Source organism: Nothoprocta perdicaria, unplaced genomic scaffold (assembly GCF_003342845.1).
Source record: "Nothoprocta perdicaria isolate Ctin4 unplaced genomic scaffold, notPer1 scaffold_6, whole genome shotgun sequence".
NCBI classification, from domain to species: domain Eukaryota; kingdom Metazoa; phylum Chordata; class Aves; order Tinamiformes; family Tinamidae; genus Nothoprocta; species Nothoprocta perdicaria.
The window spans coordinates 25,621-49,804 of NW_020455865.1; the positions used below are offsets into that span (position 1 = coordinate 25,621).

Below are 24,184 nucleotides of genomic sequence, written 5' to 3' on the forward strand. Positions count from 1 at the left end.
CTTGACTATGTCCTGCAATCAATTTATACAATGATTTTATAGAGCTTTTAGGATTTCTGTGTACAATGTTAAGAAAATAACCAAATATATTAGTTTCATTATTATTATTATTATTATTATTTTCAAAATTCCTGTCCTGTAATGTCTCCTAGTTTTGTTTTTGTTTTTTTTCCCTTGATAGGGTACTCAGAAAATATGCCTTCCTTATTGTCCCACAAAAACATTATCAGTGAAATCTATACTAAGGTATGTATTTACACAGCAGTTATCCATTACAATGCTTGTCTGTAATTGTCTGGAAAGCTTGTCTGCTTTTCCTGTAATTCGGCTTCTGTTGCATGGWTTCATGATAGATTTATAAAAAGAGTAAAATTAAGTATATAAATCTGATTTGTTGAGGAAGGCAAAAAGTGGTTTTATACCAATCCTGTATTACGATAAGTTACGACTTAGAAAAGAGAAAAATTCTCTGCACTCCTCTTTGGCACAGGAACCATTTTCAAGTGAACTGGAAAACAGGTACTATATGAACTTCTGTGACAGAGAAGAAATATCTGTTTAAATTAGACAGACCAGGCCTGGAGCAGACCAAGGAGCAGTGGATTTTGACTAAAGTATAGCTGACGTAACCAAATAGGAAGGAAACTAAAAATAACATCTTCAAGAAATGGTCCTCTCGTAAATTTCACACTATGACCAACTTACACACACTAAAGCTGAGAAAATTCATTTTTGCAGACAGAGTCAGTATGGGCATGCTCGTACTCTGTCCAGTTTCAGCCTACTGAGTTTACCAAAGGTGTTAGTAGACCATTGAGCCTAGCTTCCTAATTGTGATCTCCAGGGCTGTGTTCCTGGTTTGGAGTGTCAAAACAGAGTTGACAATATTTCGGAAATCTTTCACCAACCTTTGAGAGATGAGCTAAGTCCCCTCTCTGAAATCCTGCAGCACTGGCTTCCCCAGCAGCATTTCCGATACTGAGAACCAATCCATCTCTTTCAAAGCAGTATTACAGATCACGGGTGCTAGACCAAGCATCTCTAATTAGACATAACCATGCCTATATGAGGTATCCCTCTCGATCACAGGAGTGTGATGCACAATCAGGATATATTTTCTGCATATGTTATGCAGTCAATATATGACACATATATGTAAACTTTCCTTGCTGACTGTTCTTTTGTTTTACCCCTAGTAGTCATGGTAGTAGGCTACCGACCTCTTTGTTTTTTATTATGTTACCAGTGACAGCAGATTCTTGGTCAGTAAATGTGGCAACAGACTTGCTTTCCTGCAGGTAGCCATTGTGAGTGAAGAGTGATTTCCATTGTCAACTTCCATGTCTACCCAGCAGTCCCTGTAATATCTCTTCTTAATGTCACTTTCTAACCTGTCTTCTCCTCCTCACTCATACACATTTTTGATCAGGTATCCCAGAGTGGAGAAATTCAATCTCTTGTCATCCAGGGTCTTAGGCTTTTGTTGAAACACCTTTATGGACTCCATTCCACAGTGATTTGGTCTCCTGTATGGAAAAAAAAGTGCTCATTTTGGATAACTTGTTTCTTGTAAATCTCATTTATTAGTGAGTCTGAGTCTACTTGAAGGCAATTAGACATCTCTTCATATAGTAAGGATCCTTTTTATCAACAATATAATCAGAAAACTTACTGTTCGTACTTTTTTGTCTCATATAAGTCTTGGTAAACGAATTGGATCATTTAAATTCCTTTCAAAAGGAACTAGACTAAATGCTGTCTGTATTGTGATCGAGTATAAATAACAATAGATAGAATCGTTAGATTCCGACATGCCAGAAGTTCGTTGTTCCTCATACAGACTGCATTCTGCAGTGTGTCATGTGCTGCAGAGTTCCATTAATGAATTCTAGGTGAAAGCATAGAAAAATAATAATAAATGTAGTGTCTTGAATTAGGAAAAAAAAATGTATATTGTGCCTGTTTACTGAGGTAGTTGATCTTATTTCTTACTTAAGGTTTTTTTTTTCCCCCCTATTTGTGGATCTTTGATATGTAAATGTATATATATTTCACTTGGATTATCTGTATTATTTCAGAAGAGAAGAAAGAAGAGTTTACAAAAACTAGACAGCATGTTGAGTTAATTTTAAATGCTCAGAATTGAGTATGTGTGAAGGGTGATGGAATAAAGGTTTGTGCTTTATAAGAAAACCTAATAAATTTCAACCAAATGTCCATTTCTTTATTGAAAAGTAAAAAGAAATTCGGGAAATATTAGAGGTTAGTGTTACTGAAAATAAATAGGTATTTCACAAAGTGTGCAATAAGTGAAGCCCTTTGAGCAGTTCCTTCTGTAGCTGGATAGCGGATTAATGTTGAAATGCATATTTTCCTTTCTATAAAATAATATTTCAGTTGCATTTCAGTGCTATGAGTCTTGACAAGTTTGAGAAGAGCCCAAGGGAAATTCTTGATCCTGAGATACAAAAGGTAAGAGATGACATTTTCTTGGTTTTGGTAATATTTCTGTTATTATTTTATGGAAAAAAAAAGTCACTGAGTATACTTGTTTCTTTACTGTAGTAGTATGCTAATAATTGTGAGTAGGATTATGTGTTATTACAAAGCATATTGTCTTTTCAATTGAACTGTCAGCTTCAAAAGAAAGCTTAAATATGCAATATACTTATATAAATGTAAAAGTGTTTTTTTTGTTTGTTTGTTTTTTTAAACAGGATTTGTTGGTTCTTGAAGAGCAAGAGGTAAATGTGAATTTAACTCCTGGTTCACCAGCCTGTTTATGAATGTAGTTTTACATTTGAAATATTTCTACTAATTTTTTTTGGAAAGCTGGAAATTGATTGCTTATTGCAATTAAAAACTTAATGTTAATTTTCAACATACAGAGTCAAGAATAATTTTAAATACTATTGTGAAAATTAAATATATATATTTATATAAAATAAAATTCTTAATTTATGGTTAAGGGTAAACTTTTAGGTAAAATGTGAGTATCTGTTACTCTAGTTCGTGAAGGATTTCTATGAGATGTGTATTCCTGTACAACAGGATGTGTATATACATAGCTACGTATACACAAGTTCTTAGAGAAAACATTATTTTAGGTCTTTTTTTTTTTTTTCCTGTTTGCCCGTTTATCATAGAATCTCTGGGTTTATTTTTCAGGGATCTGTAAATTTTAAATTTGGAGTCCTTTATGCTAAGGATGGACAGCTTACAGATGATGAAATGTTCAGCAATGGTGAGTTTTTCCACTTTTTTCTTAACTGTTCTATTCATCTAAATAAAAAATGTAGGATAGTGCCAGATAATGCGCAAGTGGAAATGAGAAGGGAGATGATGAATATGCCGACAGTAGTTTTGTTAGTTTTTTTGTATACATATTAGATAAAATATTGAACTTTTTAAATCTGTTTAAGAGGTTGGTACGCCAAATCCTYTGTTACACTTCAAGTACATCGGAATTTCCTGTCTAGAAGTAGGCTATACAACTTAAGCTTGAAAAGAAAAGCAGTAGGAGGAGGCAATTCTTCTTAAGTGTGAAATGTCACTCTTGATCTTCCGTTCTTAAGTTTTTATGTAGTGAGGATATCTTTTCCCTTGGACAGAGCTCTGGAGTTAGCAAGAGAGGTTACTGTTTAACAACACATGATGAAACCTTTTCAGACACAAGGCTGGATAGATATATCTATATATATATAAACATGCATAGATATATTCACATAAAGACAGAAGGCTGGGACATGAGGAGAAAATAATTGAGATGAAACTGATTTCTGCATGTAATTGAGTGTTACTGTGAACAGGACCTGTTTCTGTATATTAATCTTCAATGGCAGCTCTATGAAAAAGCAGAACTTTTTATTCTTAGTATTTCTCCTTTCTATGTGTAGAAACTGGAAGTGAAAGTTTTCAAAGATTTTTGGGTCTCATGGGCGACAAAATTACTTTGAAAGGCTGGACAGGCTACAGAGGAGGACTGGACACCAAAAGTAAGATTTGTTGAAGCAAGGAAGTAAATATTCTTCCTTACTGCATGTGGTGTTTTGTGTATAAGACAGAATTTGTCCGATGCATGCTAAATGTTCTGCTTCACCAGGAAAAAGCAGGTGAGCTTAAATAATTGGTATGGAATTCAGTAGAAGAAAAGTTTTCAATCTGTGTTCTAAAATGAAGAATTTCACTTTATATTGGAATGGAGTAGATCTGAGATAGGCTGGATGCTGTCAATAGAATCAAGTAACAATATCACTTCATGAAATTACACTCCTAGAGAATCTAAGACGTCACTCTTCTCATAGTGTTAGGACATAATCTGAACATCTTCTAGAATGTGTTTATCAAGAAATAGTGGATCAGAAAAATGGACTATTAAAGAAGATTTGGTAGTAGGACCTGAAATATCTTCTGATCCTTAGACAACCTAAAAAGCATAGTCCTGCTGTCTATGTTGTCTTCCTTTGCAGATGATACAACAGGATCATTTTCCATCTATACAGTTTACCAAGGACATGAAATTATGTTTCATGTTTCAACCATGCTACCATATTCTAGAGAGAACAAGCAGCAGGTACTTGGATTTCATTATTTTTATTTATTAAATAAACAAGCAAAAAAAGTCTCTATTTTGAATTTTTAAATATTTTAGAAATGTAAGACTCAAGACTCATGCTATTGTTTTTCTCAAAATTATACCTAATGCTGGGAAGTTACTTATGTTTGTTATGAAGATTCTGAAGTTTTTGACTTGCAGAATTCTGAAGCAAATATCATTGTCTCAAAGAATTTAGGAATTTCAGAAGGTTTGAAATTAGACATATATGAATACTCACATACATAATGTAGATCTCATAAATAGTTGTTAATGTGTATTGGGTGGAAATTTCACTTGTGAGCATGAAAATAGCTATGGCAAGCTTTATATATTTCCTCTAAAGCAGTACAGTTACCCTCTCACAGATAAAGAAGTATGTGAGTACTTGGATGCTTGTGCAAAGCTCTTGTCCATTGCTTGAAACTTGCTATATATTATAAGAAAATAAAATGTTTATACAATATATAACTAAGTGCATGTATTTACACGTGTATCAGACATCCACAGTGATTTATCTGAAATTGTTTGAAAAGTGCATGTTTCATGGTTTTATTTTTGTAAGCAATAGTTCTATATTAGATTAATTAGAGGCTATGAAATAATTTTAATGTCTTTGTTTTTTAAATTTCCATGTCATTTTTTTCATACTTTTGGCTTTGATGACAAGAACACAGCAGAATATATTGGAAGTTTATCCTTTGGAAATAAAAAGGGGGAAACCCTTTTGTGCCTCTATTTAAATTCATGGATTTGCTTTTTAGGAACGTTAGTTGTTCCACAGCCACCTATGTAAAGTAAATGTAAATATTTACTTGTTTATAGCTAAATAATAATTTTGTATTGCCTTCAGTCATATTTCTACTATACTTTCTCTTGAGATTTTCACTTCTCGTGTTATGTATGCAGTTTAGGAATATTGTATTTCATTGTTCTCTTGTAGAATCGTTAAGACATGGATCTCCTTCAAGTCATTGTATGTCATTTTTTCAGGTAGAGAGGAAGAGGCATATTGGAAATGACATTGTCACTATCGTGTTTCAGGAAGGAGAAGAGTCTTCTCCAGCATTCAAGCCATCCATGATTCGTTCTCATTTTACACGTATCTTTTTATATATGTGCATGTGTGTGAATGTGTGTGCGTATGTGTATTTTTCTTTCTTTTTTTTTAAAAAAAAAGAAAAATAAGACTTTAAATCTTCCCCTAACTCCTTCTAGTATTCCAACTTCTTTTACCTATTATCTTTTTTTTTTTTTTTTTCTTTTCTAGCTGGATTATTTTGAGAGAATCTTTTCTTCAGTGGAAGTTTCAGCATAAGCAAAATTCAGAATAAATATATGTTCAAATTAAAATCAATGGAGAGATTTTTAATTGCAAGTAGAAAACTGCATGGCATACTTTGTTTCCTCTAATAGCCAGAAATTTGTGTTTGTGATTATGTTCAGTTTTTTAAAATTGTTGTTCAATCACAAACTTTTGTATGAGACCTCCTTCATGATAGTAGAATATGCTACTATCCTAGCCTGAAATATTTTATGTCTTTACATTGACTTATATAATTGACCATTATTGAATCTGTTTTTATTACAGGAAAAAATAACTTATTTTAAAATACAAGTGAACTTCATTAGCACTGGATTAATTTCCTTATCTAGTGTGGCAGATATTTTTGCCTTGGTGAGGTATAATAAGCAGAATGATAGTTACAGGTAGGTGCTATCAGTAAATTTTTTTCACGTTAAATTTCTAGTGGAAAGAAACAGGACCTTAAGCTTTTGAGACCTTTTTTTAATATGTTTTCAAAGACTATGCCACTATGAGGTCAAACCCTCAATTTCTACTTTAAATGACTTTAGTTTTGCATTAATAAAGAAATAAATGGTTTGGTTTGCTGTGGTTCTGTTTTCCYCTTTCAGTTAGTTATGCACTAGTCGAGGAACATTTCACAGCTTGAGTAGGGTTAACTGTTTACTTTTTACCTGGATTGAATAAGATTGCATCTTGAATCAGAGGAACAGGTACTAGGATGATCAATACGGTTGGACTCTGTGATCTTGAGGTTCTTTTCCAACGATTCTATACTCCTGCAGCAACTGAAATATAACACAGCATTTCAGATTGTTTATGTAGCCTTTGTGAAGAGAGAGAGGAGAGGGGAAAAAAAAACCAAAAACATTTGAATGTGCTAGAATCCATTTGACTCAAGACCAGCCAATCTCTGTTGATATTTGAACAAACAAATTCTGAGTAGTTTAGTGGGGTTGAATATATAATGTTACCACTAACTTTGCTCTGACCTGTATTAGCTGCATATGCTGCTTGGATAATGCTTGTCTGACTGCTGRCTCGTAGTGAAGAAAATTATTCAGACTTTCTTGAAAAGTCAAAGAGTGATTGCTTTCCCTAAAGAGTCTGTGACTTAATGGGCATGTAGTATGCACAGATTTGGTGTCTGCCATTCATTCTTGCTGTGCTGGATTCATTATGGTTCACAAAAATCAGCAAGTTCAACTGTTATATCAGCTTTTCTGACTTTAACTTTCTCAGCAAAGTCAATTACACATTCCCAAGAAAACAGTTACTGTAGTTGAACCTGTTTTATTGAGCGAGAATCAAATCTTCAATGTGTATGTGATGAAGATACAGGCAAGGTGGAAAATTAATAAGGAGAACGCATTTTGTGGGTAATCAACAGTTACAGCTTGGTTGGTTTGAAAAGGACTGGATTTTGCCTGTAGCGGTAAGAGTATTGTTCTGTGAGGTCTACCAAGTTGTGTTGATACTGTTAGTAACCCAGTGTAATGGACTGTAGAACTTTGGTCTGAATGAATAGTCTGTGCCCATTTATAAACTTTTATTTTGTTATTAGGTCCATGGCATTTCTTACCTAACATATGCCTTGATAACACTTTCCAGTCCTCGCTTCTGTTTGGAATAGTTTATGTTAAAATGGCGGGGTTTAAATGTGACTTTCAATACATATAAAGAACTGTTCTTTCAATAGGCTGAAAATATTTTCAGAAGAAAGTGTTCCTCTCTTTGGGCCTCCCCTTCCATCCCCACCTGTGTTTACAAATCATCGGGAATTCAGGGATTTTGTGTTAGTGAAATGTAAGTGCTGTATATAAATTGGAATTCAAACGTTTAGTCTGTAGTAAACACTTTTCTTGCATAGTTCTGCATAGATTTATTTAGTGTTGCATATATTTATTTTTTCGAATTTCTTAAAAGTACATGGGATATCAGTTCTGTCAAACTGTTTCACTTAGATTGACCAGAAATATACAGCAACAAAGAAACAGTTATTACTGTTCTCCAGCTGCTAGGTCCAAACTGACCTTTGCATTTTCAGAATGTGTAGCCTTATGTAGCTTTGCATTTTCTTAAGGGCCTTGGAAATTTGAAGAACTGAAAATGCTGTTAGGTTAACAGCTCAGAAAACCCAGAAAGATGAGCTTTTTTGAGTGCATGGCCAATAGTAAGTTTTAGCACCATTAAGAACCTTTTAGTTTTGCAGTGATTGAGTTCTAGATTTCACCGATCTTTATTTACCCTTCTAAGTCAGCCAGAAAAGAGGTCTTTGGGACCTGATTGTGATAATTACAATTAAACATTTAGCTGACAGGAGCTTGTTTGATTTTACATGTATATGATCTCATTTCACATATAATATTTTTAGTAATGTAACTGGTTTAACACTTAAATTGAGTAGAAGTCTTTCTTTATTTTTTTAACAGTTGGGATAATTACCGAGATGACTTTAGAATTTTCCTTTTTTACTGTTTTACTGTTAAGCTTTGAGGATTGTCATTTACTTAAATACAGTTGAAAAGGGAAACAAATCTAAATTATTCATGAAGAAACAAGTATTTTCATACAGGGACAACTTAGAGTTAGTGAAAGGTAGCAAATTGTTTTTAAGTAATTATCTTCTTTTATTACATTGTTATAGTAATAAATGCAGAAAAAGCCACCTTGGAAACCCCAACATTTGCTCAGAAACGTCAACGAACTCTAGACATGCTGATTCGCTCTTTGTACCAAGACCTGATGCCCGATCTACACAAGGTAAATGTAAGTCATAAGTGATCTCTCTACCCCTTGTATATCCATTCCCACTCTTCTTAGTACACTGAATGTTCTGTAGATTAAAAATGCAATTATCCTGATGAGGACCGAAATGCATATACTAGGCTAAATATTAATTGGCATCTAACTTATTTTACAGTTGTGTGAAAGTTGTAAGAAAGTCCTTTCAAGACAGAACTCTTAATGCACTTAGTTAATAATGGGAAAAGACATAATTCTCTGGGGAGAAGCATAGCTATGTTATACTTCTTATAATCCTACCTTTAATAAGGGAATAGGAAGGTTAGGCTCTGAAGATTCAGAACAGGTGTTGGTCTATTCATCATAAAAGTGCACCTAATTTTTATGTTATTTGTAAATTTGAACCTTGTTTTCTCTTGTATAGTGATTGGATAACTTTATTCTAGAATGAGAAACAGTCTTGAGGTGATTTTTAAACCAAGAAAAGAGAACTTCAGCACTTCTAAAATTAATGATTTTTTTCCTTCATTCATTTTTCTTAGCTAAATAGGGCTACTTGAACTTTTTAAATGATCTTATAGAATGTAACACTGATAAATGCTGGCATGTTGTAAGGTAAAATAGTGAAGTATTGAAGGAGCTGTGATTTCTGTCCTTCAAAAGCTATGCAATTAGGCTCATGATGAAAGGAAAATGCCCCAAAAGGACAGAAAATTTAAGTGATATTAGGGTAAATTAACCAAAATAAAGTAATATGAAAACTTTTGGTTCCATTAAAAATGAACAAACAACCAACAACAACCCGCTACTTTCCCTGTTTTAGAACATGCTCAATAGGAGGTCCTTTAGTGATGTGTTACCAGAGTCCCCAAAATCAACACGGAAAAAAGAGGAAGCTCGGCAAGCAGAATTTGTCCGTCTTGGTCAGGTAGGCTCAATTTAGGAAGTATGTGTCTGTGTTTAGAAAAACTGTGTCACTTATCCCATTATAACTTGATTCGTGTACAGAGTTATGGCAGGATTAATACGATTCCTTCTGAGCTGAAATAGTTCTATAGTATTGGATTAACTTAACCTGCTTTAAAGTAAAATATGAGTAGAAGTATTTAACATCTAAGATAGACCACACAGTTGCAAATATTTTTGTAAAATACATAAATGGGAAAGCATGGTCAGAAAAATTATCCTTTAGGATAAAACCTAAATTGTCTGTCCCTTCTTTGTACTGCAGATGATTTCTGTCTCCAAGTAGAAAAAAAAAAAATCTTTTTCTGTGCTTTGAAGAAAATTACTCATGGAGTAATTCATAGAGTTCTTACATAAATTTCATTCAGATTGAATTTCTAGCTAAGGAAGAAGTTTTGACAGCCCTGCTAATTCAGAGATTGCCCCACATCTTTAAAAACAAAGGTGTTTGAACAGAGCAGACGCTGGCTCAAATCTTCTGTTGACTTATTAACATCTTTTTGTCTATTTCTAAACTGAAAAATGCATTTGATTCAAACATATTTGTAGAGTTAATGCCCATGGTTCATAACAGACAAAAACAGATTCAGTCTTTGGAGGATTCTTTAATAGTTATTCACTAAGAATGAATTTATCCACAGGCTGTTAGAAGGAAGCTGTTTCATAGGACTTTGGGTTTCCTTCTTAACTGTGTTACTTAATCAATATTGTTTCCTATTATGAGCAGCAGACCTTTGAAGTTCAGGTACTATCTGGATTGCATGCCAGAAATATAATGGATAATGAACATCTCTTCCAAAACTTTACGTTGCAGTACCAGCTTAAGATCAGTCTGTGGAAACTGGTGCAAAGACAGCTCAGAGCTGTTAAGTAATAGTTTGGTAGTCTTTGGTAGTCTTGCAAGGTCTTCTCTTCCATACTTGGTCTACACCATTCCGCAACAACCTGGAAGTAGTTTGCAACTCTAGACAGACATCAAAATAAAAGTAAATATGTTTTTAATATTCAGAAAGGAATGTCAGATCATTTCCTTAGTTTACAAGTTACAAGTTTTACAGAAATCCAAGGAAACTATGTTTATGTAAAGCACAGAGACCTATGATCTTCATTATTCCACAGTTGAAAGATGCTAAGATACTCATTTAGCAACTAGGAACAGTTCTTAAACAAGACCTCCATCTTGGGCATAGCCTTCTTCAAAGGGAAAGGGAATGCAGGTTAATTCATACGTATATTTTTAGTGTTTTTCTTGGAGTTCTTTTTGTATTCAAATCTTTCCCTTCAATGAAAGTTTTTCTCAAACTTAACAGCTATATGTTTTAAGTGTAGCATGTCTTTCACTCTTGCATAACACTGTGAATGTGTCTGTCCTTTAGTTACAGCCAATCTTTTTTCAGACAGAAAACAAAACTCACTGTTTGACTCAGCGGTATATTTAAGTATTTGTTAACAAGAATGATTTTTTGAGGGGAAGGTGGGGGATTGGTGACATATTTTGACTGAGCAGATATATCTAACAGAGCCCACTGGTAACTAGTGCCACCTTTATTTAGGATATAAGGAATACTGCTTCTTGCCTCAGAAAATTACTTAAAGGCCATAGGAATTCTAATCTGGAACTACTTTGTAGTTATGCAATTTACTAATTTACTTATTGCTTTGGTATTACTGACAAAAACTCAATTTAAATAAAGCATCTATTTTGTATTAGGCTCTGAAATTGAAAACCACTGTAAAAGGGGATGCCCCAACTAATTTGACAACCACAAGCCTTTGTAAAAAGGAGGTGAGTATAATGATCTGTCTGACCAAGGAGAGTTCCTAAAAACTGCTGCATTCTAAATGCCATTGAGTATGTCATTGCATCTCAATTCTGTATACCATTTACTTTTGCAATTAGGTGCTTTGGCAAAAGAAGTAATGCATAGTTAGAGTGATTCAGTAGACAATATCCAATGAGAAATTGGATAGGAAAGATAAATCTGGAGCAGAAGCACTTCTGAAGTTTAAAGAAGGTCAAAATATGTTAATATCTGAGAGTAGTTAATGAGAATTCCATATTTTTCTGTATGCAATCAACTTTTAACTTCCCATCAGATTTAAAACAAAATTCAGTTATGTTTTTATTTCCAATGTAGTAATAACCTTTTCCAGGGAATAGAGAGTAAAAGATAGAAAGCCACACTTTCTTGTGTGCCTCTTATGCAGTAGGGTCAGAAATGCTTGTAGCATTTCAGGGACTTCAGCTAATATTTGTTAATTGTTGGGGAGAGTAAGGTAATATTTGATGGGGAAGGGAAAGTACTTGGGAGGTAAGCAGTGAGCTGAATATCATTTGTGCCAGTTTTGATTCCAGTATTCCAGAGATGCAGCTTATATTTATTAGTCTTCCAAGCCAACTGATAGGGACAATATTTCCTCTGTAAGATAACAAACTAAACTCTGGTATCTCAAGTTTAGAAATATATTTTTGAGTAATAGAAATTGCCAAAAATACCTATGCTATTACTTGTCACTGTGTATCACATTTTGTTTCTTTACAATTACTATTTACTACTGTACTTAATATATATACCTTATGTTACTTCATAGCCTTGGGAGGCCCAGTCTTTCTGCAACAATTTTCCTCATGAGGTTGTCTGTGCGGATTCTTGGGGCCAATCCTTGCTAGTTTCTACAGATGCTGGCATCTTATTAGTAGATGGTTAGTAATGATCTAGAGTTTTTTATGTCAATTATTTATGTATCTGACCAGAGTCCTGAAAACATTTGTTCATAAACTCTGTTCAGCTGTTTGCTGCTCTTTGCTTATAAAGATAGTTAGCAATCCAAGTGAGTTTATTACATTTATGTAACCTAGTTGCAAAAATTCTCTCTGCACGAGAATCAAGTCGTATCAAGGAATCTATTTTAATGTAAAATTTTGAATGCTTTGTTATTTCCAGTGCTGTTTTCTCAACTATCTGAAATGACTTATGAAATCAAATGAAAATTCAGGGAGTATCTGTGTAATCTGTCTGGATTTCTTAGTCCTTGATGATACTATTAAGTGTGAAGCGAAAGGCTTGTGGCAAAGAAGGTCTGAACTTCCATAGCCAAGACTTTTCCTGGCTTGACTTTTTATGCTTTGTGAGCCATGTAAGGCTGTCAGAGCTGAAGGAGGAAGTTAATTCTTGGTGATTATTCTCAAACTCCCCAAAGGAAAGGTCCCTTTTATGCTCCATAATCTGATCCATGGCAGTGATGAAACTCTCCCTTAAGGAAATATCAGCTGCGATACCACAATATTCATAGCAGACTTAAGCAGGTTGCCTCATTCTCATGAGAAAAGAATAGGGCTTTAATTACAAGAATGAATTAGTTCAAAATCACTTACTAGCAAATTTTAAAGAGAATGTATGTTTCTTTTTAAGATGATCAACCTTTGGTACAAGTATTTGATAAAACTCTCCAAATAAAGCAGATGCATGTGCTGGAAGCTCTGAATCTTTTGATTGCCAGAACAGACAAAGGTAGGAGAAGTTCCTTTTCCTTGATTTTTAATATAAATGTTGTTGGCTCGCTGCTGTTCAGGAGACACAACAGTAGAAGGGAATAGTCCAGCTATTTGTCTTAAAGAAAGAAGCATAAAAATGCTACAGGTTTTAATTCTTGCAGTACTACACTTATACAATCACCTTTTGTGACTGTACACAGCTATCCCATAGCTGCTGTTAGGTTTTAGAGTTTTTATTGTTTTGCTTTAGAGATAATTTTACCTCTTTCCCTTTCCCTGTTTCCTCTGGGCTGCTCAGACACTGTTCAGCTATGTGTAAGTCTCAGTGTTTTAGGGACTGCCTGTTTTATCAGGTAGTCGTGTCTGTCAGGGGTAAGTGTATTTGATGCTTTAGAATAAGGAAGTACATACAGAAGCTGTCACATACAGCTTCTGTTGGTGCAGTGCTTCCCTTCTCTTGCAGTACATTTGGATCTGTATTCTGTTCTGTTCAGCCAATTATGGGCTCATTATATGGGATTCTAAAGCCATTTCCTAACCCTTCCTAGCCCTTCAGCGTTGTCTTACAGGCTTTTTTGTTGGAAAAGGTGTTCCTGAATACCTCTTCTGGTGAGCTTAAATTAAGACTTTTCACTGTTTTTGACATAGAAAGAAGTCTCTGGTGCATTATATTCATTGCAAACACTTTGCATGAGACTGTGTGAGGATGATCCTCATGAACCCTGACAAAGGCAATGTTGGTTTTCTAGTCTGCAATTTTGCCTGTTTCCAGTTTTGCCTGAATTGCTGAAAAGCTTACCTGTTGCAGAAGGAAAGTTATCAGAATTAATAAAATACCTCAATAATTAACAGCAGGAACCATTTTATTAGAGCATTTTTTTCTCTTTGTTTTTTCCAGAGAAGATTTTTTTTCAAGATTTTTTCTCCATCTGACCACATCCTCAGTTGTTCTCATCTAAATGTATATCCCCAATAACATAGAATTTCTGCAGAACATTAATAGCTTGATTTATTAACTTGAATCATATTCAACCTTGCACCATCTTACTAACTCCTCTTCTTTTGCAAGAAAGAATTTAATCTTGCTGCTTGCCACTAAAAAATCTTTTTGGGGGAAAAAAAGGATTTTTTTTTTTCAGCTTACTGCCAGCTTTTCTAACCCTCACATTCAAAGCTGATAGCTGTTTTAGCTGTCTAGCAACTATCATTTCAGACTAGCACCATTTTTTTCCAACTTGATGTTTTCTGGCTCTCTCCATCCTTCAGGGAAGGACTCTCGTCTCCTGGTCTTCAGACTGAGTGCAATCCAAAAGGATATAGAAACAAAGCAGATGATAAGAAGCAAATATGACTGTAGAGAAAATAAACTGGAAAGAACAAAAGGTGATTTTTAAAATTATTATTATTCATTAAAAATGTCTACTAAGGTATTGTGGCAGTAGTTGACAAAGGTTTTATCAGTTCTCTTAAAGCTGTTTAATTTTATTCCAGATAGTCAATTCAAACTTTGTTAAGCTTCTATGTGAAAATAAGTTTGGATATAGTCCAGCGTGTTATTTAAGTACTTCATAAAAATACCAAGTTTCTTGGCAATTCATGCTAAAGAAAAGCTCCAGAGAAAAAAATAGATATATTGCTTTCAGAACTGAGAGATAAAAGAAGAATTATGCAGGAATGCAAGAGTAAACTAAAGGATCACTGTAAGTTGAGGAGCAGTGGCAATTTTTTATTAATAATACTGCTTAGGAAAGTTTGGATGTTGCACATTATTTTAGTTGATGTAAGCATTTTCTGATCAGCATTAAGGTTCTTTGGAAGACTGGAATGCACAGAATAGTAAAAATCCATATATTTAGTATTTTACTTGAAAATATTGAGGTAAGGAGGGAAATTAATGAGATTTCAAAAAAGTCATAGCTTTTTGTGTTTTTTTTTTTTTTTTTTTTTTTTTGAGAAAATAATGTTAGATAATGGGTTGGGGGGTGCAATTCTGTAATACTAAACTATCTTAGTCATGGATCAGAGCTGTATTGTACTAACTGCTGGACAAATAGTAAACAAAAAAGCAGGCCTTTAACTAGTTAATCCAGAGCATTATTTCCTCAGGCTGCCACTTGTATGCCATTAATACTCACCATGGCAGTGGACTGAGGATTGTTGTGGCTATTCGGAACAAACTGCTACTTGTCACAAAGAAATATAGTCTATGCAACAGTTTAACCAGCAGCTCTCAGCTGTCATCGTCTGACTCTCCAGTAGATGAATTCCAGTACATCCGGGTATGTGTAATCAATTCACTTAATTACTTTTAGAGACTAGRGAGCACTCGATTAGTAGGGGGGAAGGCAAGGTCATATATTTTGTCTTCCTGAACCTCTGAATAGATTTAAGGCAGAAGCTGTATTATGAGGTTCCATTATATGTGTTCCAATGAAACCTTCCAGATTTTTTTTTAAACTTTCTACCTATTACTTGTCAAGTTTCTGTGTTTACAGCACATGACTTAGAATCATAGAATCATAGAATGCCRAAGGTTGGAAGGGACCTCAGAGGTCATCGAGTCCAACCCCCCTGCTCACGCAGGGTCACCTAGAGCACGTGGCACAGGGCTGCATCCAAGCGGGTTTTAAAGATCTCCAAAGAAGGAGACTCCACAACCTCTCTGGGCAGCCTGTTCCAGTGCTTTGTCACCCTCACAGTGAAGAAATGCTTCCTTAAGTTYCTGTGGAACTTCCGATGCTTCAGTTTGAAGCCATTTCCTCTAGTCCTATCCCTGCCCACCACTGAAAAGAGGCCACCCCCCTCCTCCTCACTGCCTCCCTTGAGGTATTTATACAYGCTGATCAGGCCCCCCCTCAGCCTCCTCTTCTCCAGGCTGAACAGACCCAGCTCTCTCAGCCTTTGCTCATAGGGCAGATGTGCCAGGCCCCTGATCATCCTGGTAGCCCTGCGCTGGACTCTCTCCAGCAGCTCCACATCCCTCTTGTACTGGGGAGCCCAGAACTGGACGCAGTACTCCAGATGTGGCCTCACCAGGGCTGAGTAGAGGGGGATGATCACTTCCCTCGACCTGCTGGAGACTTGAAATTCATCTCTAATACTCTTAATAAGAACTTACTTAAAACTTAAACTTAGTAAGAACTTAAAGAGAATAATTTGAATATTTATATTACAGGAAATATGCCTTTCTGATCCTCCAGTGGTTATGACACTGATTGATGGACCTACTGGAGACAGTGACAATATGATCTGTGTAGCGTATCGGCATCAATTTGATTTAATTAATGAAAGTACGGGGGAGTCCTGTAGATTGCATCATGTTGAAGCAAGCAAGGTAAGGTCTCAGCACTGCAACTAGTTTCTCAGAGCTATGCTGAGCATATTTTCTTGCAGATTTAGTGCATCCCATAACGGCCTCCTGAAAGTATAATTTAGGGAGCTCCTAATGTCTCTTTTCACTTCTATAACCTCTGCTTTAGGGGACTTTGAGATTTTTCCTTTTAGGATGCATAATACTAATCATTCCCAGTGTAAATATAAGGTTTAATGCATTAGCAAAGAACATACTCAGGAATATTGCTGTGGGCAGAAACGCAAATCCTTCTTTCTCCTGTCTTAGTCAGTAGTTTACTTTTTGCTTTTTCTTTGTAGTTTTAGTATTTTATTAAGAAATTGCAGCAAAAGAAACTCAGCTGTTCACCACTAGTGTCTCATTCAGCTTTGCATATTTGTGTGAACTGAGGTAAAATAAGAAATACTGTGATCTGGGAAGTGCATGACTAATCTGATCTTACGTATTTAATGGTTTGATGTGCTCCAATCTATACTACATTAACGAAAGGTAGTGCAGAATTTGATGTACCCTTATATGCAGAGAAGTTTTCATCATATATATATATATATATATATTTAAAATTATGTTCTTCAATAAAATCACCTTTTCTGAAAGGATACCCTACTCTCTATGGGTATTCTGATTTTCTTAATTTAACTGTAAAAGAGAAATGCAGGGCTAAAGTATGAGAGATTATGATATGCAAAAAACACTGTAGTTTATTCCGTGTCAGTTCTAAGCTTCTAAATTCAACCTACTCAGTAATTCTTGAAGTATATCCATATTGATCTCTTTAAGTGTTTGTGGTTTTGATCCCATAATTGATGTTTCTGGTCATTCTGCTATGTGTGATATGCTGTGGAATTTCTTTTGTTTTTTGCTTTTTTAAAAGCTTTCTTATTAGAACTGATATTTCTGGCATAGCATATAGATTCACCCCTGTCCTGAAATCACCCCATTTACCAACATTCTCTTTGACAAATAACTTACATAAGTTTTTATTACTTTATAAATATAGTCAACAGTGAATACAAAAGTGATTTGCTGTGTACACCCACCACCTGATAGCATTACTTTTTAGTCAAAACCTGTTTGCAGTATCTTCAGTATCTGGTCTGTCTCTCCATTACCCTTACCCATTATCATTGCAGGTTAATTTTGTTGCAGCTATTGATGTATATGAAGATGGTGAAGCTGGGCTGCTCTTATGTTACAACTGTAAGTACTTAGAAAGAACTTGAAATGGTGAGGTCTCAATTGGTATAGATACTTCTTCTTTTTCCGTGGAGTCTATGTACATATTTTAAAATAGGTTTCAGTGTTTTGTTAAAAGATTTTCAACATATATTCTTTTCAATCTAAATGCATTTTACAAGAACTAAAAATGGAAGTATTATTTTATTGCAACCTGTGCTAAATTTAGAAATACAAGCTGTGCAGCTTTTATTTCAATTATACAGATGCATGTAAAGTCTTTGTAGAAGTTACCACTTCATTCAGAAAAGTCTATTCCTCTCTATTTCAGTCTTAAGATGAGTGAGATAGACATGCTTACTACGTTTTTCCAAGAAATGTACAGCCATTGTTTCTTTGCTTGTGTGTGTGTGTGTGTGGTTTTTGGTTTGGGGGTGTGCTCGTTTGTGGGTTTTTTTTTTTCTCTCCACCCCTTTTCTCTGTGGTGTCACATTCTTTGTGCTGTCCCTTTCTCTCATCCTCCTTTTGCAAGAAGGTTTGGATACTACATACATATACTTCTTCCTGCAGTGTATATGTGTGAGTATCATTATAGACCACAGAGCTCCAGGTTCTTCTCTGCCAAACGTTCTCAAATTCATTGGGCCCTAACCTACACTGATGTAAGGAGTTGTTCCTCCTCAGGTGCAGGACTTTCAATTTCCTTTTGTTGAACTTTATGAGGTTTCTCTCTGCACCTTTTTTCAGTCTGTCAAGGTTCCTCCGAATGATCTGGTATATTTTGGTCTTTAAACTGTTGAATTCACAAGGGAAGCATGTTTTTTCTATTACCTACGTGTAACAGATACTCTATAAAAATATTTGATTGTATGTATTCCCATACAACCCATTCTCCTGCAAAATTTGCCTGTAATGCCAGTGTTTGTCATTTGTAAGGGTTTTTTTTTTTCTTAATAGATGTTTGCCAGTATAGGAAGGTGTATCCCCTTAATGGAGGTTCTCCATTGATCCAACAATCGGCTTCTGACTTCCACTTTAGTTGGAACCAAGTTCCTTATGCTGTGGGTAAGAAAGTATTTTTTTACTGGATGGCTCTTTTTTCATTATATTTGCACTTAGCTATTAGAGGAGGCTTTTTTTTTTTTTTTTTTTTNTCATTGCAGTTTGTGCTTTCCCTTATATTCTTGCCTTCACTATTGATTCCATCGAGATTCGGTTAGTGGTGAATGGGAACTTAGTCCACACAGCAGTTGTACCTGAACTTCAACTTGTATCATCAAGGGTAAGACACAAGAAGAGCAAGTTTCTTAAGATGTTGGAATCTAATTTACAAAAAAAAAGTTGATGCAATGGAAAAAAGAATCAAAACAAAACTGAAATATGTGTTACTTGTTGTGTGGTAACTACTGACACGTGTGCCCTTATTCTGTATCAAGTATAAAGAGAATCGGAATTCATCTCTCTCTGTCTTGTTGCTCCCAGTAATTTAGATTTCAGGTATCTGTTTAAGGGGTAAATACTGTTTTCCACATGACAGAAGGATTCAGTTACATTGGGTAATCTTTGTGTCACTAACCATGGCTGACTTGGCAGCAGTACTGAAACAATGACTAGAAAAGAATGGGTAATAATTGAAGCTTTATTCAATAGATGATTTAGAAAGTCTACTGTACTAATTGTGAGCTCTTTGTTCTTTCAGTCAGACATTTATTTTAAAGCTACTACTGCAGTAAGTGGATCATCTAGTAGCAGTTCCAGGGAAATGAGTTCAAGAAGTTCTCCTCAAACACCAATAACATATGAAATGTCAGAATGTCCTCTTTCTTCTTTAGAAGGTAACATGGTTTCCAGGAAGCTTGGATGATGGTCTTGGGTCATTCCAAAAATTGCCATGTCTTAATGCAGCACATCTTAAGTAAACCAAGTAAAAGATAAGTTCACATCTGAGTCCAGAAGATAGTCATTGTGTATTTATTCACAGATCTGAAGCACCTGGCTGAACTTTTCCCTCACACTATATCCTCTGAATGCATGACAGCACTGCCTTGAAGAAATGAATTGGATTTCAGTAGTTTGATCAATCTTTGGCAGTATAGACAAGACTAAGAATGAAAAGATACAATGTTGTGGGAAAACTTGGAAAGTCACATACACTGTTCACTTCATTTAAGACCAGCTTAGCTATCACTGGATGGTAGTTTACGAACTACTACTTTTGCAACCAGAAAAGTAAGAAGTTGTTCTAGATGAAATGAGCTTTCACAGTCAATATGAAGTAACATTACCTGTGACTAATCAATCAATTGGGCAATGATAATGGAGAAGCAATGAACATCAATTAGAATAATGCAGGGTGTATATATATCTTGCTCAATGATCTACTGCTACACTCTTTGGATGAGTGGAAGGAATATTAATATTAATTTTTAAAAGGCAGCAATATTTGAGGGTAAATTACTTTTTCTAGAAATTAGAAACTAGTCTAATTAGTCAAACTCAGCTATGTCGCTTAAGAAGAGGAGCCATATTTCAGTCAATTAAGATCCTGGTTCCAGTATTCCAGCATATTAAAATGTGGGAGATCTTGTACAGAGTGCAAAGTCATGGTCTTATAGTCCTGAGGCTGGTAGGGTGACATGGGAATTCACTTGGCATTTCCACTGCCAGTTCACCATGTCACTAGGAGTCAGCCTTTTTCTCTCTAAGCCAAAATGCCAGACTGCAAAATTTGATTGTATTTTTCCTTCTTCATAGCCTGTTTGTGTTTAAAGATCTTTGGGGCAAGAAAGGTCTTGCCCTAAAAGATTATTTAGATTCGGAATCATCCGAATCATAGCCAAGCCTGTATAACTTTTCATTTGTCAACATCAAGAACAGTTGCTATTGTGGAAGTGTAACATACTTTTTTCTTCTATGTTACAGGTGAAGTTCCATGCAAAAACCTGTACAAAATTCCTCTCAGTAATCTGGTTGGGCGGAGCATAGAACGACCTCTGAAGTCACCTTTGGTTCCCAAGGTCGTCACTACTCCAATATGTAGTGGCATTGCTTCTGTTCCTGTTACTCACTCATTATCATTATCTCGTATGGAAATTAAAGAAATTGCAAGCAGAACACGTAAAGAATTGTTGGGTAAACTCCCTTCATCGTTTAGTGTACATGTCTACTACCAACTAGGATATTTTTAATCTTTGTACCACCACAGACAGATTTATGACACGCAGTTTTATTTGCGAGTAACTACTATGAACGACTACTATGAAACCGTGATAAGACTTTTCTTTTTCTTATTTGCAAATAGTCTAGCTAGTGTCTAGTCATATTTTAGGCCTGATACTCCTAGCCAGCTAGAAAGTATGTAGTTACTAATAGAAACCAAGGAGAGAGATCTTAATATTTTAATGAGTATTTCTGTTTTGAGAGTATGAATTCTTTTATTCCTTAATTGAGGTCTCCTGGATGAACCGATTTCCAAGACAGAAGGCCCAAAGCAACAAAAAAAGCTTCCTCAAAGACAGTCAGACCTCAAGCAGGGAGCAGTACGATCAACTAGTAGTGACAGGTAAATAGATTAGCTTGAAAAAAAGAACTTACGTTAGACTGTTAATGTCTTCAGAATTGCAGGCTATTCTTCTCACTGTTCATACTCATCGCAATGGGCTAGGTGTTGATTAAGACCTCTGTGTATAAATATTAATTTCATACTAATGTATTTGTTTCAGTATTTGAATATTAGTAGTATTGAAATGATTTCACTTTATGCTAACATCATGTTATGAGCCAAACAAGGTTAAACGGAATTTTGTTGGGGACCTACTGCAGAGTCCRTCTTTAGGATCTGCGTTACTAGATCTGCACTATGAATACTCTCTTGTTTTGTTCACGTGGTCTTAACTTTCCAAAATAAATATTGTAAAGAAACAGCATTAGATTAGTCTATATGGCTCTGCTTACCTGCCCCTCTTACCATTCTGCTGCTTTTACTGTTCACAAACTACACTTGTGAAGTGTAGAGACAGAATCTAGTCAGGATAAAATAGAGATGTGTTTTCTTGAAAATTTAAACCTATATTCGATTGTGGGCTTTTTTTTTTTTTTTTTTTTTTGAATTAAAAACTTTAATAATAGCTTTTTGGAATATTCAGATCTTTGTAAAGTTCGCTTTAATTGTTTTGTGCTTATGTAGTGGCAATATGAATGGTTATTGAAGAAAAGGTGAACAGAGAGAAACTCAGTTTTGATGGTATTCTGTTTAGTACAGCTTGATTGAATCCAGAATTAGTCATTTATTCTACTTGCTCTGATCTGTGTACTTTTTTTAGTGACCTTTATCTTCCCTTTCAGGCTACTTTCAAGCTCTTTGGAAGGCAATTCTGAAAAGTGTCATCTTTCCACTAGTTCAGAGACTGATACACTAGCAAACACCGAGGAGAGCCCACTGTCCAGCTCTCCTTTTCAGTTGACTTCTCTATATGATGAAGACATCATTGACTTGAAGTGAGGACAGTCTTAAAAGCTGTCTTATTTCCTTTTCTTAAAACTGTGAGCTCTGTAAGAATGTCACTAACACTGCTTCTAGTGATAAATGTGGATGGGAGGTATTGGTGATTAATCTTTATAAAACCCATGTTGTTCTGACTAGCTCAACCTGACTTGGTGATGCTTACATTCTTGACATACAGATGTGTTCCTTTCTCAGTTAACGAGCCATTACTTGTTGTGTCATTTAAAAGGTAGGTAATCAGTGACAGCTTTATGCTGAACTGAATAAAACTGAATAAAAAGTAAACTTTCTTCTGAACCTCTTATCTTTGAAGTACCTGAATGAAAGTAACCCGTAGCTAAATTAACTGATTACTGTTATTGCTATTATGAGTTTTACAGCAGTGTGTCTTGTGGAAAGAACTTGGTAACGTAAATGACACCTTTTGTATTTTAATCAAAAAAAAAAAAAAAAGAATTTCAAGCTGTACCTTGAAATGGTGCAACTGTGTTCACTGAAGAATCAAGGATATTCTGTAAAGATCAGGTAAGATATGAACATGCTGCTTTCTTTGTTCTAACCTATCCATTTACATATTTAAAAGAAACCTGAAAACTGTTTTGCATAAAGAACCCCTGAGCAGAGACTTTTTGTATAAAATACAAGCTTTTGAAATATTCCTTAAAAACGTGAAAATCAAAAAAAAATTTTGCTTCTCTAACTTCAGAGATGCTACTGTGGTATTACACATACAAATTTTCCATTATAGGCAGAAGCCAATGCTTGATTTGCTTTTTGACTACACAAGGATGCCTGTGCAGGCATCAGAAATTACCTGTTGTCTGCTCTTGCATTAACAGTGTAAGTCTCTGCTCCATATAACTGTATTTTTCTAAGTGGTTCCAGAATGAAGTTTCACTGATGAGCAGCTAGTTTTCTATTAGGAAATAGTCATATTAGGTCATTTTGTTATGTTAAAGAACAGGATTTCATCTTTAAAGATTTTTTAAAATCCTTTCTTCTATGCCAAGAATCAATTTTAAACAAAGGTTGAAAAGGTTTGCTTTTTTTTTTCATTAGAATGTGACACAGGCTTTTTATATATGGAAATTTTAGCTTTAGTAGCAAGTTTTTGTGTTCTATACCTAGAAATACTTCTGCTTTCTTGATTTATTTTTGTAGTGGCATTTATGTATTGTGATTTCACGTTCTGTCCAAATATTAATAGCTGGAGGTTTGTGCCTTTTTTTCATGTCAGTCTGTCTGAATGTAAAACTTTTGCCAAAGTACTCGGAGCCCTATTTATTATATATAATGGCTTAATTGTTCCACCTAAGAAAATATGCAAGGCCTTAATTGAAGGGATTACTTCTTATTCTCAGCTACAGTGGCCAATCAAAGAAAGAAGCAATATTTTCAAACAATAATTAATTCAGGAGCAGTTAACCAGTYGCTACTATTACTTGAAAACTTTTGAAAAGAAATGCTAGCTTGAAGTCTTTGCAAGATGTAATTTTTTTTTTCTTTTTGCAGGGAGGGGGGAAATGTCATTTCCAAAGAATGTATTAATCTACCCTGTCCTATTTATCTGGTCAGCTAAGGCTGAAAAAAAAAACAGTCTGGAAGTATCATATGTGATGCTTATTTTTGCTGGAAACTGTTAACACTTCTGTGAACTCATTGAATTCACTTTAGGGGGCACTCGCCACACTAAGATAGGTTTAGAAAGCAAAATTATCAACTGCTCTTTCTATAAAATGATTTCTTGATGTAGTATTTTGCTTCTGTTTTGTCTGTTTTTTGTTTTTGTGGTGATTTGTTTTTTTGAAGATTACCAATGTGTTGTAACTCAGGTTTTACCGCAAACTTTGCTTTTCATTCTCAGAATATCAGTTTTTAAATAAATTGCAGTTGTTCACTCCTGCTATTCTAACATAACGTATCTACGTTAACATTTTTGATAGTGGCTGAAACTTTGCAGGGAGTTTTTAAAAGCTATTTTGAAGAACTTCAGCAAATACATACGCTGAAAGGTATAGAAAGGCCTCAGAGATGAAGCACTAGAG

At 34.9% G+C, this 24,184-nt stretch overlaps 1 protein-coding gene across 5 annotated transcripts in view; it reads left to right on the forward strand.

The window, feature by feature from the left end:
* The window catches only part of GARNL3 (GTPase activating Rap/RanGAP domain like 3), a 38,217-nt gene extending 14,756 nt beyond the window's left edge, over window positions 1–23,461 (forward strand). For 2 of the 5 annotated variants that reach the window (XM_026049562.1, XM_026049560.1), the window contains exons 6-29: window positions 182–246; window positions 2,409–2,472; window positions 2,718–2,744; window positions 3,169–3,244; window positions 3,897–3,995; window positions 4,470–4,573; window positions 5,588–5,696; window positions 6,259–6,304; window positions 7,600–7,706; window positions 8,548–8,669; window positions 9,469–9,573; window positions 11,323–11,397; window positions 12,204–12,315; window positions 13,025–13,123; window positions 14,374–14,490; window positions 15,214–15,386; window positions 16,283–16,441; window positions 17,593–17,659; window positions 18,593–18,700; window positions 18,799–18,917; window positions 19,335–19,470; window positions 20,558–20,767; window positions 21,086–21,197; window positions 21,980–23,461. In XM_026049562.1, the coding sequence (XP_025905347.1) occupies window positions 182–246; window positions 2,409–2,472; window positions 2,718–2,744; window positions 3,169–3,244; window positions 3,897–3,995; window positions 4,470–4,573; window positions 5,588–5,696; window positions 6,259–6,304; window positions 7,600–7,706; window positions 8,548–8,669; window positions 9,469–9,573; window positions 11,323–11,397; window positions 12,204–12,315; window positions 13,025–13,123; window positions 14,374–14,490; window positions 15,214–15,386; window positions 16,283–16,441; window positions 17,593–17,659; window positions 18,593–18,700; window positions 18,799–18,917; window positions 19,335–19,470; window positions 20,558–20,767; window positions 21,086–21,197; window positions 21,980–22,136 (2,568 nt within the window). In that variant the 3' untranslated portion in view covers window positions 22,137–23,461. Of the gene's footprint in view, window positions 1–181; window positions 247–2,397; window positions 2,473–2,717; window positions 2,745–3,168; window positions 3,245–3,896; window positions 3,996–4,469; window positions 4,574–5,587; window positions 5,697–6,258; window positions 6,305–7,599; window positions 7,707–8,547; window positions 8,670–9,468; window positions 9,574–11,322; window positions 11,398–12,203; window positions 12,316–13,024; window positions 13,124–14,373; window positions 14,491–15,213; window positions 15,387–16,282; window positions 16,442–17,592; window positions 17,660–18,592; window positions 18,701–18,798; window positions 18,918–19,334; window positions 19,471–20,557; window positions 20,768–21,085; window positions 21,198–21,979 lie in introns of all 5 variants that reach the window. The other 3 variants (XM_026049561.1, XM_026049564.1, XM_026049563.1) reach the window with 2 other exon arrangements.
* The last annotated feature ends 723 nt before the right edge of the window (window positions 23,462–24,184 follow it).